We start from the raw sequence: 20,363 nt of genomic DNA on the forward strand, positions 1-20,363 counted from the left end.
TCATGGTTGTGAGATTGAATGAAGAAGATGGTTGAATGAGTCTAACCACCGATGGAGATGTGAGAGAATGAGAGACGAGGGTTGAGTCGATCGAATGAGGAGGCGTGAGAGTTTTGGTGGTTGTTGAGTTTTGGCGGCTGATAGAAAGAAGAAGAAAGGGGTTGATGAGGTTTGGAAAGAAATTAGGTTTAGGAAAAAAAATGGTTTGAGCGGCTTATCAAATTTTGTTTTGCGCCATTCATTATTTTATTTTTATTTTAGAGGGAAACTTTTTGGTTTGGGCGACTTATTTAATTTTTTTTTTTGTAACCGTGGTAGTTGAAGAAAATACCACAGATTCACACTTCAGATTTAATATTTCAAAACATATTTTCACGGTTTAAAAATCCAGGCCAAAGCATATATGTAGCCACAGTTTTTGAGCCGTGGAACAATTTGGCGTGGCCATAGACCATTTTTCTTGTAGTGGACGTTAATATCAATAAAGGTGCAGAAAATACTGTAAATAGACAATTATTTTCGGTCAACTGTCAAGTCTTTCATATACTACCCTCAACTAGTTTGGAGTAGAAGTACACCAAACAAGAAATTCCCTATTTATACTCGTCAATTCTCTTCAAGTCAATGAAAAACTCGAGGTAGATAACATCAAGATAGGTCACATATTTTGTCTACAAAAATGAATGTCCCGACTAAAACCAAGAGGTATTACCTAAATGCACAAACTCTTTTGATAATAATGTTTGGGTCATGAAGACATATGAAATTCAAGAGTCTTAGATTAAATTGTTAAGTGTTTCTTTCTTGTAAGATCTACGTATGTCTTATATCTTAACATAGACATTATATATATATATATATATATATATATATATATATATATATATATATATATATATATATATATATATATATATATATATATATATATATATATATATATATATATATATATGATGGTCAACTACTGCTAGAGCTTAAGGATAAGAAGAAGCAGAAAAGGAAGTTAATTGTTTACGATTCCAAGGTTACTCAATGTTTGTGTTCAGAGTTTGTTATCACCTAACATCATTTAGATGCAAGGCTATGTCACCCGACGTTTATGTTTATTCATGTTACTTCTGCTCATTTGAATTAATATAGATTTTCATTTTCTGTTCAAAACATTGATCATATGAGAAGAGTTGATTATCTTGATCATATTTCTACTAAAACACGCAATCACATAATTGATGAACAATGGAGTTGATGAACAATGGAGTGTGTGGAGAAAGAGAGAATGAGAGAGAGTTAATTGAGGGTGTGAGAATCAATAATGACATTACTTTGAGATAGATTCCTCCAAGACATTTATACAAGTGTGTTACAACAATTGAAACCTAAAACAAATTTAAATTTTATTTTTCCATTTCTTTTTTAAATATTGTACATTTATTAAGTATTATAGTCTTTTCTTTATGTTATGCAATCTAACTTTTTTATTTCTTTCATTTTTTTTGGTAACAAAAGTTTCTTTCATTTAAATAGAAAGGTTTTACTATTTACAATTTATTATATATTTTATACTTTTATGATAATTAAATATATACTTGACTTTTATTCTTTAACGCGCTGATGAAAGTTTTTACCTTAAAAAATATTACTTACAATTTATTTCACTTACAATCATTTTCCTGAAATAATAATTTTAAAAAAACCACTATTTAAAGTTTAAGAAAAAACCAAAAAAAAAAAAAATCTTTTTTAAAACTTATAATTTTATATTTAATTTAAAAATTAAATACGCAAATCAAACAATCATTCATATTTGTTTTTAAATATATTATCTCTCATATTTATACACAATTTTTAAAACTTTTTTATTTCATCTATCTATTATTCTTATAAATTTTAATATTGATATTTTATGTACACTATAGATACACTTGAAAATTTTACATTATATTAAACCTACCACACTTGCATGCATGCATAGTCACATTCTATAGTTTATAGATTAATTAGGGCAACTCAGATGTTATGGCATCTTCCCCCAAGAGAACGAACCCTAAACCAAACCCTAACATCACAGATTCACTGCACACTCTCCCTTTTGAGCTCAAAATAGAAATTCTTTCTAGGCTACCTGTGAAACTCCTTCTCCAATTAACATGCATCTGCAAATCCTTGAATTCTATCATATTCAATCCCAAATTCGTCAGAAAGCACCTTAGCATCTCAACCACGCGCCGCCTCCACCTTTCGTCCTACCAAAATGAGTTCAATCTTAAGTCTTATTCACTCCAATCCATGTTCACTGATCTAACCACGAATTTCACACAACTAGGGTTTCCTTTCTACACCGATGTAATCAATTCATATTACATTGCTTGTTCTTGCGACGGTGTTCTCTGTCTTGCAGATCATTATGAACATAAAGTTGTATTGTGGAATCCTTGCATTAGAAAATTCAAAAAATTGCCGCCTTTTGAAAACCCTAGTGTCTTCAAAAAGCTTCGTGTGACGCATGGATTCGGGTATGATCATGTTTCCGATCTTTACAAAGTGGTTGTTGTTTACACAACTAGCATAAAGGCTCGTAGCGGTGTCCATGAAGACACAACTAGCATAAAGGTTCTTACTTTGGGTACGCGGGATTGGAGAACAATCCCTACGTTCCCATTTGGTTCTATATTCGATTATGGAGCTGGAAAATGTGTAAGCGGCACCGTTAATTGGTTGGACTATACTGAAATTTATTGGATTGGTCGGCCAAAGCCTATTATTGTTTCTTTTGATTTGGCTAAGGAGTCTTTTCAAAAGATTTCCCTTCCTGACCATGGAAGAAGAGATGAATGTAACATGACATTGTTTGTGTGGAGGGATTGCTTGAGTATAATTTTCGATCATGATGTTTGGGTCATGAACACATACGGAGTTAAAGAGTCTTGGATTAAATTGTTCAGTGTTTCTTGCCTGCGAAATCCGAGTATGTCTTCTATCCTGATCGCCAAGGCATCATATATCTGTGATGGTCAGCTGCTGCTGGAGCTTAAGGAGAAAAAGAAAAGGAAGTTGATTGTCTATGATGCTAAGAATGGTACTTTTAAGGTTACCAAGTTTTTAAGATTACCAGAGGTCTGCGTTGAGAGTTTGTTATCACCTGACATCGTTTAGATGCAAGGCTATGTCGCCCGACGTTTATGTTTATTCATGTTATGTTACTTCTGCTCATTTGATAATTCAAATTTAATTTTTTTAGAAAGCAGTACTATTGATTAGCTATATGAATGTTGATGCTAATTTTATGTTTATGTTTATTCATGTTATGTTACTTCTGCTCATGTTATGTTATGTTTCTAGTTTTCAGAATGATACTAATTCACTGTCTTTCTCTAATGTTTAAATAAATTTTGAATGTTTTACATAAGCAAGTGAGCTTTAAGACGTAATTATTTAGACTTTTGGCATTATGAAAATCAATATTATAGTTGAACAAACAAACATGATTTGGTAATTACAGACGCTGCTTTACCAATGTGTTAAGGTTATTATCTATTTCTAATTTTGCAAACAGACAATGGATACTCGATCAACACAATAATTCCTTGAAAAATTGAGGGGATCATCCCTACTACTTTAAACTAGGAATCCGCTTATGACATCAACAACCAATTCAGTTTTTGGCAGCAAATTGTTTGATATTGAATAATAATTTCATTGTAATATACTATATTCATAATTTACCATTTAATTCAACTTTTTAATCTAATAAATAATTTACCATTTATACAGCTGCATTCTACTTTAATTTTTTTTCCAACATGATTATTAACTTTGGATCATGGGGACATAAGAGATTGGTCTTTACTTTGGATTCAGGGTTGGTATTTTTGGGTTAATCCTTTATTTGAGAATTTCTGGTTCATAAAGACTAGTCTTAAAAGTTTTGAGATGGCTCAGGGTATTCAAGACTATTCATAACTCTTAAAAGCATAGATGTGCCATTTTGTGTTAATGTTATTTCCATATTCTACTTGTCTTTTTTGAAAATGGTTGTTATGGTTTGGAAGAAGATTGGTAAATTGAAAAAAAAAAAAAGTTCCTTTAGGGGTGAAAGGAGATTCTAAGATTTCTTGGGTTCAATGGAATGATGTTTGTAAATCTAAGAGCAGAGGAGGGTTAGGAGTGGGAGATCTCTAGTTGGTTAATCTCGCCCTTCTATAAAAGTGGAGAAGGAGGTTGCATATAAGGGACTTGTAACTCGGTGGAAGAATTGACTTTTTATTTCGCAAGCAAAATGTTGCGGTGAGCAAGAGTCGCCACCGACATTTATTTTGTCCAATGTTAGGAAAGGTAAAAAGTACAGAAAAAGACATTTTTTAAAAGAAAACGGGCTCGGGGGGTAAGTTATGAAAAGGGAAGGTGTAAGCACCCTTTTCATCCGTAGTTATCTACGGGCTCTTAGTTCGCTTAGCTCATGTTTGTTTGTTTGAAAAGAGTTTTTCTTTTTGAATAAAAGGACTTTAGCTTAAAAGGGTAGCCTTTGTTTTTGAAAGGAGTGTGAAAATAGTTTTGGATTTGAGCAAACAATCTAAGAGCACTACCCTAATAGTTGGTCTTTTTCTATGCTTTTTAAAGTTCCTAGGACTATCCGTACTATGTAGAAGTAGGTAGTCCTTGTTATATTGGACGTGCGGGTCATCGAAGGGTCATCGAGGTCGTTGAAGGCAACAGGTAGAGGTACCTTTAGCTATATTCGAAGGGACAATCATTGTTTCGTAGGCAACCATCCAAGGGACTAGATCATATTATCGTAGGCAACATCGTGGGTCATCGAGGGACTTATGATCTTTGCAATGATTTTAATCGAGGGACTTTACCTCTACATTTCGAGGGACTCGACCATTTATTCGTAAGGCAACCAAGAGGGGCGTACCCTAGGGGTAAGTGTGTGCAACAATAAAATGGGTGTGTAAGATTCAGTTATTTTATCTTGAATTAAGATTAGCTAGCGATTGATTTTTATGTCTTTTCACGCCCTACTTTACCATCACACGCAGATAAGTATTGCAGGAAAATAAAGAGCAGAAAGTAAAAGGATCCTAGCTATTACATGGCTTCGGGGAGGGGGTTACAATTTTCCGAACGGCGATAAAAATTATTACAATCAAAATAGAAAATAAAATAGTAAATATCCATAAAATTCATGAGTCTCGGTCTCAAGTGGTACCTCACAAAAACAAAGCAAAAAGTGTTAGTACGGATATATAAAAGAATGCATGCAAAATGATAAAGAAATATTAACATTTAATAAATAAAAAAATAACAAAAAGTATCTAAGAAAATATTAATTTTAAAGAGAGAATAAACTAAAATATTTTTGGTATTTTTAATGAGTAATAAAACCTAATTATAAATCTAAAATAAAATGTTTTTTTTTTGTAATTTTGATATAAAAATAATATCTAATCTTGAAACCTATTTTTGTATTTTCAATATTTTTATAAGACTAGAATAAAAATCTAAAGTAACTCCAATAAAACTAAATTAGCCTAAACGAAAACTAACAAGATACAATTATTTTTTTTATCTCATTTACCTAACTAAATTAATTAAGAAAAACTAAGTAATAGATCTTAGGTGGATTAGAATAATACTAACTGAAATAGATATTAAAAAATAAAATCGAATTAAAATAATAAGGGTGTTAATAAAAATATGGAGTAGTGTTAGTAACTATATTTGTTATCAGTGAACAAAACTCTTTACAAAATAAAATGCCCTTTTGACTTTTTCAAAATTAATTGGTTCCAATAGAAACCGGACACGTGACACATGCAATTTCTTTTTAAATCATTGAAACAAATGAGTAAAAACACAAGCCACACTTTCAAAACAATACAAAGAAACATCATTTCTTTCTTTCTCTTTTGTTCCATATGAAGCATACTATCATGTGACAAAATGAAAACCATAAATTGCAAGAACATGAAAATATATATATCAAAACCATTTCAATCAGCAGCAAGCAAAATCAAAGATGAACAAGGATTACCGATTAGACTTGGTCTAGGTGGCAGATCTGAAAACTTCGTGTTTCGAGGGTGACGGTGTTGTCACTCCGAAGTGGCGAACGACGACGCCGGGCTGCTCGCGATTGGTGGCTCTTGGCGGTGTTGTGCGGCTGTAGCAAGGATAGCCGTGACACAGTGGTCTTGGAGGCCGGTAGTGTGTGTCACCGTCGACGGTGGCTACCAGGTACGGCGTTGGGTGACGTTGTGGAGGCGAGTGGTTTGGTCCTGTGGTTGTCGACACGTCGGATCCGTCTCCGTGCTCCGATTTTTTATAGCAATTTTCTTTTATTTCTCTACTTTATCTGTTTCTTGTATATGCCATGAATAAGACAATCCTGCAAAACAAACTTAGTACCAAATATATTAATGTTTGTTAGATTTGAATTGGAATTTTGTCTGAGAAATTTGTATTATATGATGCTAGTTTATGTATGTGAGGGTTAAGATTAGTAATGAGGTTTGACACGGTTTGACCAATTTGAATTTTGATGTAAAAGGTATGCACCAATGTGTAGAAATTTGTACAGTGTTTTTCGTGAATGTGTTGGTAGGTTAGGATTGTTATGGTTTTGTAAATGGTAAGGGTTAGAAACTGTACGTAATACCGGTGGAAGAAGATTAGGAATTGTTCAGTTCGTGAGAGTGTATGTACGTGAGAAAAGAGGTTGGTGAATAGGGTTAATTGGTGGAAGTGTTATACGTCAATGTTCGTCCAGGTTGGTAAGGGTTGGGGTTAGTTTTATAGTGCACCAATTTTGACCTAAAATTAAAAAAGGAAAAAACAAATATAATAAAAAACTTTGATTAAAATTGATTGAGAATTAATAATATAATATTATATGTTTAAAACTCTCTTTTTTTGGATTTTTAAATATTTTATGATTTTTTTATATTTTTTTGAATAAAATAGAAAAAGTGAAAAAAATAATATTTAAAAATATCTAATTAAATAAATACGAAAATTAATTAAAAATAGTAGAAAAATACAATTTTGTGAAATTTTTTGAAAATAATTTAAACAGTAATAAAGTTAGTAACAAATAAAGGAAAAAATGTCAAACATGAGATTTGAACCCGGAAAAAATGTCAAACATGAGATTTGAACCCGGGACCCTGTACTTGCACACCTTACTTCTTACCAATTGTGCTATATTATTTATTCAAAATAAAAAGCCAATTGAAAGTTTATGAAGCATCGGTCAACATTTTGCTATTTATTAAAATATAACAATTTAAGAGTAAACTATTATATTTTAAAAATAGACTTTAAATCGAATATTTATAAAATTCAGAATGTCAAATATAAATGAACCCGATATTTTATAAAAATCCAATTTTTGAAATAGTTTTGAATATTTTAAAAGTGTGGGCAAATTTTGGGGTATGACAGGACTCTAGGCTTTTAGAGGAATATTCTTATAGCTAGGTACAATTATTTATGTATTTCCTCTCTTTTGGAAGGATATTCTTTTTCTGATGGAGGTGTCTCTTCTTGAGGAGAAAGAGAAAGGTAATGCATATTGGTTTGCCAATGGTGTGGTTAGAAAAGTTGGGTCGGATTCTCAAACTTTCTTATGAAAGGACCCTTGGTTTGGTAGCATTCCCTTAAAGTTTCCTACTTTGTTTTCCAGAAAATGGTTTTTGGGTAGATCTGGGATGAACTATTGCACCTTCACAATTTGACTTCAAAATTCTATCCTTTACTTAAACTTATAGCCGATCGAGAATTTTTCTCATTCAAAGATTGATGATGGATTTTCTAGTTCTTTTTTGATGAGATATTTAGTTGTTTGTATTATTTGTTTCTCTTTTTTTTTTTTTGAAATGAAGAAATTATATAAAAGCTTCAAAGAGTCGAAATTACACCCAACAAAAAAGCGAGAAAAGAAAATTACGGACTGATTGAAACCTAGCTTAAGTATTATTTGTTTCTTTGTTTATTTTAGTTATTTCTAGATTTTTTTTGTGCTTTATGAATATTTTTGTAGTATTTTAGATTTTTTTTTCTTCCTTATTATTATATTCTATTTCTATTTTCCATTAAAAAAACGTATGAGTTTATTCATTGAGTGGTTAATTAAACAAAATATCTAATTGATAAAAGAGAACTTTCAACTTTAAGTCTTTAAGAAAAAGCCCACATTGCTTCAAGCATACAATAAACATTCTTATTACAACTTATTAAATAAATAAGTAAATTCCCATTACAACTTGAAAGCAAATACACCAATAATATATTTTTCCTACCCAACCTTACTGCCCATAACTAGCTTAGCCCTAACCATTACTTATCATAGTTAGCATAAAATTTGCTAACATAGAACCTTAGATTCAATATTTACAAAACCTCATCAATAACTTGGCAACTAAAACATCTGTCAAACATAATAGAAACTAGAAAACAATAGAAACTACAAAATCAAAAACTTGTAAGTTCTATGAAATGATGTTCTAGTAATTAAAAAAATACTTTGAACATCAACTAACTAATAACCTTCTAATCAATCATGAATAAAACTTGTAAGTTTTGATTGAAACAACAATGGTTCTTATTCCTCCAATTGGTGCAACAATTGCAATCATACACCCAAGAGTTATGCAAAACTGTAAAAAAAAAAAAGAAAAGATTATTTTCTATAAATATATTAAACTCATATTTGAATAAATTCAAAGTTAAATTTACCATTGATGCAACCCAATGAAAGCTTCCAACTTTTGGTTTTTTGGCTTTAATCCATAAGACACAAGGAATCTATTTCAAGAAGTATTACAAATTTAGTAACAAAAGAAAAAAATATTTAAAGATATTCCAAGAAATTGTTAATAATAAGTATTAATTCTTACAATATATGATGTTGCTGTAAATGCTAGTCCTCCAAAAAAACCCTAATAGCCCTCCAAAAAATGGGAAACTCACAGCAACCAATCCAACCAAAGCTATATAAAAAAAATGAAAGTTTTATGTTAAATAAAATAAATATGTGCAAATTATAATTCATGTTTAACCTAAAAATGTTTGATTATTTAACATTGAGATATTGATATTACCGACGTATATGCTTCGAGCAATAATGCGAAGATTTCTTGAGGGAGTGAGTTTAAATTTTTGCACCAAACAAGACTCCATCGTGTCAAAAACAGGCATTGCGAAAACCTTGAACATCAAGAAAATAATTATTAGTATAACCAAAAAGAGAATAATATTAGTATAATGATTTGAAATTCGCGAATTTCGTGTAGGTCACCTGATAACTTCCAATAACATGAAGAAAAACCATCAGATTAGCGGTAGCAATAACCCATGCAGGACGTTCGAGTGAGACGAGTACATCATCTTCAACGACAGCTCCAAATGCCCAATAACCCGATACCGCGACTGTAAGATAGCAAATAATGACGATGGAGTATGCCACGACGACCCCTCTCCACATTGGTACTTTGGAAGGTTTTTCTTCGGTAGAGGGTAATGTAGCTTGAATCTCAAGAACCACACTATGTCCTGCAAAGGCAAAGGCTATTGTTCCAAGCGCGTTAAAAATATCGAAAGTTATCCCAGCAGGAGTGTGCGACCGAAAGTCATAGTGAGTTGGATGATGCTCGAATCCCTTTGCAAGGAGATCTCCTTACCACTCAAGTGCTTCACTTGTCGATCCTCTATTCGTATGGGTCATGTTTTAACATTTAAGTTCTCTCTCACTTACACATCATCCAATTGAATCATATGAGGCGGGTCAGGCATATACTTTCGTAGCCGAGGCACCTGAAAGACACTGTGAAGGTTCGAAAGAGACGGTTCTAAGGAAACCCTTTAGGCCACTTCTCCTACTATCTAAAGGATCTGATACAAACCAAAAAATAAGGTATAGGCTTACGAGACTTATACGCACGATTAACACCAGCCACTGAGGTGACTCTTAAGAACATGTGATATCCCACCAAGAATTCAAGAACTTTCCTTCGATTATCATGATAACTCCCCTGTCTACTCTGTGATACCTTCGTCTACTCTTAAATCATATTAACCTTTTCTGTAGTTTTTTGAATAATCTCTGGTCCAAGCACAACACTTTCACCGGATTCACACCAACACAAAGGTGTCTTACTTCTACCATACAAAGCTTCAAAAGGTGTCATCCCAATACTATAATGGAAAATATTATTATAAGTAAACTCAATCAATGACATATAACTATCTCACACATTTCCTTGCCCTAAAACAAAGTTCTCAATAGACCTTTCAAAGACTAAATGTCATCTCTGTCTGACAGTCTATCTCCGGATGGTAAGCAAAACTCAGCATCAACTTAATTCTCAAATCTTCTTGCAAGTTATCCCAAAAGCTTGATGTGAACTTCAGATCTCTATAAAAACCATACTCGAAGAAATCTCGTGTAGCTTCATAATCACACTAATGTAGACCCTTGCTAACTTCTGCAATGGAAAAGTGACCTTTATCAGTATAAAATGAGCCGAATTAGGTAATTTATCCATAAAATCCCAAATTGAATCACTTCCACTGTCAAACTTCAGAAAATCTATCATGAATTCTATAAAGATATTATCCCATTTCCATTTAGGAATACTCAACAGTTACATCAATCCAGACGGCTTCTGATGCCCAATCTTTGACTTCTGACAAATCAAACAAGCGTAAACAAACTATGCAACATCCTTTTTCATACCTGGCCACCAAAACACTTTCTTAGCTCTCTAAATCTTACCGAATGTGTTTTTCAATGTATGACATGTGTTCCTCGCATTGCCCAATTCAATTTTTTTTCTTGTTGAACTCCTTAAGATTTCGGATGATGAGTGGTATGTGTTTCATGTGCTAAGAATTGGAATAGATAACTCATGGAAAGAGATAGCTAGAAGAGAAGCTTATGCTTTTTATGAATTTTCTCTAATAATTATGGCTTTGTAAAAATTCTTTCTATGCAAGCCAATTTTCTTAAGGGAAAGCAACAATTCAAATATAAGGGAGTTTGATCAATAGAATTTTAATTGTTTCTAATTAGGTATTTTCTTAAGTTTTCACTTTGTTTTTTACGCGATTTACTTTCAAACTTTAGTGTTTTGTCTATGTTTCAGGTACAGGAAGAAAATAAAGTTGATTACTAAAGATCAGGAGAAATTAGCACTAGTGTGGGAAAAGGCAATGGTTGTTAAGGGCATCCTGTAACAACATGTTACACTCGAAATAGATGCAGAGGTGGGTTTCTAATTTGGTGAATTCTTATCTACCCAACTCAAAAAGTTGGGTAAAGTTACCTCCAATGTAAAATGTCTTGGAAACATCAAATAATTATATAATTTTATAATTAATTAAATATGTTAAAATTAAATGGGATCTTTTGATTGGTTGAAGGTACTCTACCCAACTTTTTGAGATGGGTAGAGAAGTTGTCCCCTTCTAATTTTGGACCAGTAGGAATAACGACTATCCCGTAACACATTGTTACGATTGTAATTTTCTAGAATGTAATGGCTTTTGATATTCTTTTGTTTATGTTTTGAAGCCCTTTTATTTTCTCAATGTTAGGCTTCGTGATTCAGTGTTTTTTACTACAAATTAGTGCCATAAAGGCCTATAAATATGATGTAAACATAGAACAACAACACCAAGCTCTGTATCATTTTAATTTCTCTGCACTTTAAGTTAGTTTTCTGCAATTTTAAATTCCTCGTTTTTTAATATAAAAAGTCTTTATGGAGAAAGTTGTTACATTGAGATACATTACAATACAAGTTTATATTGCTTATTACTTTATCATGCTTATATTTATATTCGTTTTAATGCATGTTATATATTTAATCATGTTTGAGTAGTCAATTAAGGGTTTAGGACAATGAGGATTGTCTTGTGACATACCTCGTGTAGATTCCATGTTCACTTTATTACGAGAAATTTTATGTACTTGTTTGAAATTTTCTTTTTTCAAAATTTAAAACTTTTACAAAAATAGATGAAAATTAGATGTCACTCACATGCTAAAAGGGTGTGATATGACATCCGTTCAATAATCACCATACTTTTGGGTGGATATTATGAAAGTGTCTCGATTCAATAGAGAAAATTATATCGATTGTGTTTTAAAATTTGTTTTGAAAAAATATACCACGCCGACAAAAATGGATAAGATATTCAGTCATAATAGAGCCATATGTCAGTGTAAGCAGGAATTGTAAAAAACTTTCCAATTTTCAACAAATTAAGTTTTATTTCTCGTAATGAATCGGGGTTTGCAGGGCATGTTAGAGACGAGAATCATTCTTCCTAATTCCATCTTCTTAAAAAAATCGTAAACAAAATAACTTCTAAACATCAATTTACCAATTATTTTAGCTAAACAACAAGTGAACATAATCCAATAATCATATTTGATCTCTAAGAAGATATACATTTTTACTACTTTGATACATTCGTATGCTTGTGTCATGTCAATGTGTCCTAGTGTAATGGTAATAAACGTCCAAATCCATATTGTTTTAACTTCTCCTTTCTAAACAATTTTTGAACCTTCCTAGAACTGATAAGAGGAAAATGTTTGATAAATTCCATCATTTTGCATCTATACCTCGTAGTTGCATCTTACTTTATGACTCCAACCCCAAAGATTAAATCCCCCTCTCATTTGGAAAATTTTAGACGTATTTTCTCTTGTGGGATACTTGTATGAGTTGGTAGCTAAAATGTTAGCTATTGGACTTGAGTCAATGATGGAGAAGCTCATATCCCATAGCCAGTTGGCTTTTCTTAAAGGGAATAATGTTTGTTGATTGAGTGGTGGCTATTAATGAGATGGTCGACTTGGATAAAAAATATAAAAGAGCTTGTCTCATTCTTAAGGTGTATTTTGTGAAAGCGTATGATTCACTTAGTTGGAATGTTTTGGAATAAATGTTGATCAAATTCGATTTTAGTGGGAAATTGAGGTCTTGGATGAGAGCTTGTGTTTTTGTTAGTAATATTATGGTGTGGGTTAATTGGTGTCCTACCTAAGAGATTACCATCCAAAGGGGATTTGAAACAAGGATATCCTCTAGCTTCCTTCCTTTTTCCTCTAATGGCTAGGGGGCTTGGTGGTTTGATCATGGGGACATAAGAGATTGGTCTTTACTTTGGATTCAGGGTTGGTACTTTTGGGTTAATCCTTCATTTGAGAATTTCTGGTTCATAAAGACTAGTCTTAAAAGTTTTGAGATGGCTCAGGGTGTTCAAGACTATTCATAAAGACTATTCTAAACTCTTAAAAGCATAGATGTGCCATTTTGTGTTAATGTTATTTCCATATTCTACTTGTCTTTTTTGAAAATGGTTGTTATGGTTTGGAAGAAGATTGATAAATTGCAAAAAAAAAAGTTCCTTTAGGGGTGAAAGGAGATTCTAAGATTTCTTGGGTTCAATGGAATGATGTTTGTAAATCTAAGAGTAGAGGAGGGTTAGGAGTGGGAGATCTCTGGTTGGTTAATCTCGCCCTTCTATAAAAGTGGAGACGGAGGTTGCATATAAGGGACTCTAGGCTTTTGGAGGGATATTCTTATAGCTAGGTACAATTATTTATGTATTTCCTCTCTTTTGGAGGGATATTCTTTTTCTGGTGGAAAGAGGTGTCTCTTCTTGGGGAGAAAGAGAAAGGTAATGCATATTGGTTTGCCAATGGTGTGGTTAGAAAAGTTGGGTCGGATTCTCAAACTTTCTTTTGAAAGGACCCTTGGTTTGGTAGCATTCCCTTAAAGTTTCCTACCTTGTTTTCCAGAAAATGGTTTTTGGGTAGATCTGGGATGAACTATTGCACCTTCACAATTTGACTTCAAAATCCTATCCTTTACTTAAACTTATAGTCGATCGAGAATTTTTCTTCATTCAAAGATTGATGATGGATTTTCTAGTTCTTTTTTGTTGAGATATTTAGTAGTTTGTATTATTTGTTTCTCTTTTTTTTTTGAAATCAATAAATTATATAAAAGCTTTAAAGAGTCGAAATTACACCCAACAAAAAAGCGAGAAAAGAAAATTACGGACCGATTGAAACCTAGCTTAAGTATTATTTGATTCTTTGTTTATTTTAGTTATTTCTAGATTATTTTTTTGTGATTTTTGTAGTATTTTAGATTTCTTTCTTCCTTATTATTATATTCTATTTCTATTTGCCATTAAAAAAATGTATGAGTTTATTCATTGAGTGGTTAATTAAACAAAATATCTAATTGATAAAAGAGAACTTTCAACTTTAAGTCTTTAAGAAAAAGCCCACATTGCTTCAAGCATACAATAAACATTCTTATTACAACTTATAAAATAAATAAGTAAATTCCCATTACAACTTGAAAGCAAATACACCAATAATATATTTTTCCTACCCAACCTTACTGCCCATAACTAGCTTAGCCCTAACCATTACTTACCATAGTTAGCATAAAATTTGCTAACACAGAACCTTAGATTCAATATTTACAAAACCTCATCAATAACTTGGCAACTAAAACATCTGCCAAACATAATAAAACTAGAAAACAATAGAAACTACAAAACCAAAAACTTGTAAGTTCTATGAAACGATGTTCTAGTAATTAAAAAAATACTTAGAACATCAACTAACTAATAACCTTCTAATCAATCATGAATAAAACTTGTAAGTTTTGATTGAAACAACAATGGTTCTTATTCCTCCAATTGGTGCAACAATTGCAATCATACACCCAAGAGTTATGCAAAACTGTAAAAAAAATTAAATAAGATTATTTTCTATAAATATATTAAACTTATATTTGAATAAATTCAAAGTTAAATTTACCATTGATGCAACCCAATGAAAGCTTCCAACTTTTGGTTTTTTGGCTTTAATCCATAAGACACAAGGAATCTGTATCAACAAGTATTACAAATTTAATAAAAAAAGAGAAAAATATTCCAAGATATTTCAAGAAATTGTTAATAATAAGTATTAATTCTTACAATATATGATGTTGCTGTAAATGCTAGTCCTCCAAAAAACCCTAATAGCCCTCCAAAAAATGGGAAACTCACAGCAACCAATCCAACCAAAGCTATATAAAAAAATGAAAGTTTTATGTTAAATAAAATATATATGTTCAAATTATAATTCATGTTTAACCTAAAAATGTTTGATTATTTAACATTGAGATATTGATATTACCGACGTATATGCTTCGAGCAATAATGCGAAGATTTCTTGAGGGAGGGAGTTTAAAATTTTGCACCAAACAAGACTCCATCGTATCAAAAACAGGCATTGCGAATACCTTGAACATCAAGAAAACAATTATTAGTATAACCAAAAAGAGAATAATATTAGTATAATGATTTGAAATTCGCGAATTTCGTGTAGGTCACCTGATAACTTCCAATAACATGAAGAAAAACCATCATATTAGCAGTAGCAATAACCCATGCAGGACGTTCAAGTGAGACGAGTACATCATCTTCAACGACAGCTCCAAATGCCCAATAACCCGATACCGCGACGGTAAGATAGCAAATAATGACGATGGAGTATGCAACAACGACGCCTCTCCACATAGGTACTTTGGAAGGTTTTTCTTCGGTAGACGGTAATGTAGCTTGAATCTCAAGAACCACACTATGTCCTGCAAAGGCAAAGGCTATTGTTCCAAGCGCGTTAAAAATATCGAAAGTTATCCCAGCGGGAGTGTGCGACCGAACATCATATTGAGTTGGATGATGCTCGAATCCCTTCGCAAGGGACGATCCAAATGCCACCATTGAATAACTACAAAAGGAACATAGTTTAAATTCTTTCAAAAATAGAAATAAAATAATCATTAGTCCAGATCAACCACATTTCTTAACATACCAGACAGACATTAAAGCGGCGAGCAATGAGATTCCTTTCAAAGTATTGAAGTTAGGAATTTGCGAAAGGATTAATTGTAAACAAACAAAGAAGACAATATAATATGATTGTCTAATATCTTCAAACACGGCTGGATCAACTATTTCGCAGAACTTCTTCAATGATTTTCCACCGGTGACCGAATACACAATGGTTGAAGCAACTTGAACAATCAATTGCTGTATCATTATAATCCAATATCCAACTCTTCCTTTGGATCCAAACACATGTTCTCCTAAAGCAAAGTATCGATCGAACCTCCTCCCCGGAACCAATTCATGCATTTGCACTAGTTGCCATAGTGAATAAAATGTCACAAGCCATGACACTATAATCACCGTAATCCCTGGACCCCTGTATAAATATACACATCAAAACCTTTAATTAGTATATATATTCCCAAATTAAAAAGTAGTACTATTTCCTAAAACCGTTCTACAACACTCAATAATTATTACATCTCCATATCATTATTAAATAGTACTTAAATTGAAATTACAGGTTCATATTCAATACTCCAAAGGGTCCTTATAATTAATTATTTATTATTATTAGGTAGTAGTAATAGGGTCTGTGGACAGAGAAACATATGTAACTTTTCTCTTCCACTGTGAACCAGCCGCCCCATCTCTTTCCTTTTTTTCTTTCTTCATGTTTCAATTGTGGTGATCACTTAAAGTTCTATTATTCATATCACCCACAGATTTGAATCATTCACCAAATCAAACCATATCCCCAAATTCTAGCCATCATTTTTGCTTTGCTTGTTTTCCTCACCACCATCTTCGTCTCTCCCTCACTTGATTTTGAAATTAAAACCCTAACCCTCAAATCTTACGTGGGTGAAATAAAGAAAATTAAGTATTGAAGAATATATGAAGAAATGAAGTAAAGAAATAAATACCATCCAAGTTGAGATAAAGCAAAAGGTAATCCTAGGACTCCAGCACCAACCATAGCAGTGACATTATGGAAAGTAGAATACCACCATTTAGCTTTCCTAGAAGCACTTATTGGCAACCAATTTTCAATATTTTCTTGACTAGCATCCTCATTAGCTCTAGCCACACCACCTTGCCTTTCAACATCATTCTCACTCATAATTGCCATAATCACATAAATTATCTCGAACAATTGTGAATAGTAAATTTATCTTTGTTGATGGATGTATATACAAGAAGGGTTTGTTGATGGATGTATATATAGGAAGGGTTCTTGAGGTGTGTGTGAGTTTTGGTAATAGATTACACTCAAGTAGTTGAATTAGTCACTGTGCTTAGGAGAGAGATCAGAGTGGAGTAATCATAGGGATCTTGAATTGATTCAGTATACTCTTCTAGAGTCTGTTATTTATTTTTTAATTTTTTTTAATAAATTAATATAAAAAAATATATAATATTGTATTTAATTATTGAGTAATTATAAAAGTTCTTCAGGCTGTGTAATTACTATTATACATGGTCATAATAATTATATTTAAATTATGAAGTTATTTTATTATTTAGATTATTTTATTACCAATTATTTAAGTTGTCCAAATTTAATGATGGTCCATTCAAATAAATCCACAATATAATTATTGTACTTAAAAATAAATTGATTATTGATGGCTAAGTAAAATAATACCACATTTTTTATTCAAATCATTCTTCAAATTTTTTATGTTTTTAAATTATATTTAATAATATTTTGTTTCTTTCATATCCTTTTTAAATATATTTTTATTTATTAATATTATTTTTCATATTATCCGATAGGTACGAATTCACCGGTCTATTATAAATTTAATAATACTAATTTTGAAAACAAGCAAATTAAACATATATAAATCTACTATGTTATAAATTTAATAATAATAATTTTTAAAACAAAAAGATTGAACGTATATAAATCTACTATCTTCTATCTATATAAGTAACCATTAATTTATTTATTTTTTTACCAAAGTAACCATTAATTATTAAGTAATGATATTTAGTCATCTCAAAAAAAAAAATTATCATCAGGCGGCTAATTCCCTTCTTGCCAAACTCCCCTAATCAATATTTGAAAACTTTGAATATTTTAAGAAAATTTCTTTGGCCACCTCCCTATGGAGTCACCCCCAGCGAAAATTTCAAAATACCACTACTTCGGAAATGAACTTCCGAAGCGCTTTTTTTTTAAAAAAAATTTTCTTAATTCGGAAGTGCATCTCCGAAAACACCCCATGGGAATGTCTTCGGAGATGAACTTCCGAAAACACCTCATGGGGGTGTCTTCGGAAATGAACTTCCGAATTATGCAGAAACTGTGTTTTTTTTTTATTTTATGTTTTTTCATAACAGTCTCGCATTTTAATTAAACGCAAACGCCAAATAAAATAAGCAATATATAAGGGTAAATGATTTGGAGGACTTTAGAATGTAATAGAGCAAGTAGATGGAGCCTTTGAGGTAGCTTGGAACTGGTTTGCACAAAAATCTCTTTGGGGTTGAGTTTGAAGAAGATTAGGGTAAATGATTTGGGGGAGGGGGCTGTTTTGCTTAATCTGCAAAATGCGCAGTATTTCGGAAATGAACTTCCGAAAATGTGTTTTCGGAAATGCATTTCCGAAATAAGTTAAATTTTTCAAAAAAAAAAGGCGCTTTCGGAGATGCATCTCCGAAAACACCTTTTTCTTACATTTCGAAAATGCATTTCCGAAGTCAGGGATAGTTTGAGTTTTTCACGAGAGGTGGACTAGAAGGTAGGGAGGTGGCCAAAGAAATTTTCTTTTTTAATAATGACACTAACCATGATTACTATTATGTCCTAGACTCTAATATCTATATTTTGAATATACTAAAGTTATTGTCTTCCTCATATAACTCTTTGCATTCCAAAGCTATCTAAATAAATAAACAACCGATTGTTTCATTTCTATCTATCGTATATCAAAAGGTGAAAAATTCATTTTGATACCAAACTTTTTATGTGAAATTATGACAATTAATTCTTTGCATTTATAGTTAAAGAAACATTATATTTTTAATCATAATCGAAAGTATAATATTTCTACCATATTATAGATAATGTTTATAGTTAAACGTAATTATTATTATGATTTTATATTTTTTTTATTACTTTATTTCAAATGGAACTGTAAATTTTTTTTGGGTTACAAGAAGGGCCAAAGCCCAAGGAAAAGAAACTATTCAAAAACAAAGCGGGGAATAGGATCCCCGAACAGATCAAGATCTAACCACGCCTGAATAAAGGAAGGGCACTCAGAGAAATTACAGTAGGAATCATGAATGTTGATGCCATATTTGGCTAGAGAGTCAGCACATCTATTAGCCTCCATGTAGATATGCTGGAATTTCACTTCTGACCACTGCCCATGAAACTTTCTGATTCGAGCAATTAAATTGCTACTTGTATTATTAACCATACCTCCACTTGAGATATCATTAATAGCCTGTTGAGAATCAATCTCAATAATGATATTATGGAAGCCCATTCTAGAGGCAAGATGAAGTCCTTCATAAGCACCCCACAACTCAGCCACATACGCACTACAAAGACCAAGGTGTTTTGAAAAACCTCCAAGCCACTCACCTGCATCTCCTCTAATAATACCTCCACAACCAGCTTTACCTGAAGAATCTTGTGTTCCATCAACATTAATCTTAACCCATCCTGATAGAGGCGGTTCCCATTTAATATCCTGCTTTACTCTGCGATGATGTTCAAAAATTTGAGATGTCGCCTTAGCTTCACGATAATCAGTAACACACTTGTGAATATACGTATTCATACAGCCAGGTCTTTGGTAATTGTCGTCATGATACTCAAGATTATGCCACCTCCAAAGCCAATAGCAAGTAGTTGCCCAGATCACAACTGTAGTTTTTATTTCTCTCTACTGCTATACATCAATTACAACTCACACCGTCATTCTATATATCATTGAATAAAGTGACAATAATAACGATATGCTATCAATATCGATATTGTGAATGTGACAATAATAACGATATACTATTAATATAAAGGGAAATGCTTAGTGGTACGAATGATTATCGAGCACGAACATGAACGAATTATTTACAACCATTGAATTGATTTTCTTGTAGTGCAGCTTTTACTTTCTCTCCCATGTATTTATGATGTATTTATGATTTACAAGATCATTTGTAGAGCAATTTTCTATTTTCTCTCTCTTGCCTTTAATTCATACCATTGAATTAATTGTGGTTGAATTTCGTTTACAAATCAATAGCCAAATAGCATTGCTCTAATATCAATATTGTGAGTAAATAATAATGAAGTTTAATATCTATTTTTTATTACTATTAATCCTTATTATTCAATAATAAGAATAAACTATTATTAATATTATTAATATTTAATTTTTGAAAATTTTAAAATAAAAAATTTAATATTTATGATATATTTTATTTTAAAC

The 20,363-nt window shown here is 31.8% G+C and overlaps 2 protein-coding genes and 1 pseudogene across 2 annotated transcripts; 1 reads left to right on the forward strand and 2 right to left on the reverse strand.

Moving 5' to 3' along the window:
• Window positions 1-2,019: 2,019 nt before the first annotated feature.
• LOC131659922 (F-box/kelch-repeat protein At3g23880-like) lies at window positions 2,020-3,156 on the forward strand. The gene has a single exon (XM_058929035.1). It carries the CDS (start codon window positions 2,020-2,022, stop codon window positions 3,154-3,156), a length of 1,137 nt encoding a protein of 378 aa, XP_058785018.1.
• Window positions 3,157-8,561: 5,405 nt separating this feature from the next.
• On the reverse strand, window positions 8,562-11,944 carry LOC131659923 (lysine histidine transporter-like 5; annotated as a pseudogene).
• A 2,733-nt stretch (window positions 11,945-14,677) lies between these two features.
• Window positions 14,678-17,084, reverse strand: LOC131657364 (lysine histidine transporter-like 5). Its single transcript, XM_058926776.1, has 7 exons — window positions 16,839-17,084; window positions 15,896-16,288; window positions 15,415-15,811; window positions 15,218-15,323; window positions 15,016-15,107; window positions 14,855-14,923; window positions 14,678-14,776 (listed from the first exon to the last, which is right to left on the reverse strand). Exons 1-7 carry the CDS (start codon window positions 17,042-17,044, stop codon window positions 14,678-14,680), a joined length of 1,362 nt encoding a protein of 453 aa, XP_058782759.1. The 5' UTR covers window positions 17,045-17,084.
• Window positions 17,085-20,363: the final 3,279 nt, after the last annotated feature.

The sequence above is a fragment of the Vicia villosa genome, linkage group LG3 (assembly GCF_029867415.1).
Source record: "Vicia villosa cultivar HV-30 ecotype Madison, WI linkage group LG3, Vvil1.0, whole genome shotgun sequence".
NCBI classification, from domain to species: Eukaryota; Viridiplantae; Streptophyta; class Magnoliopsida; order Fabales; family Fabaceae; genus Vicia; species Vicia villosa.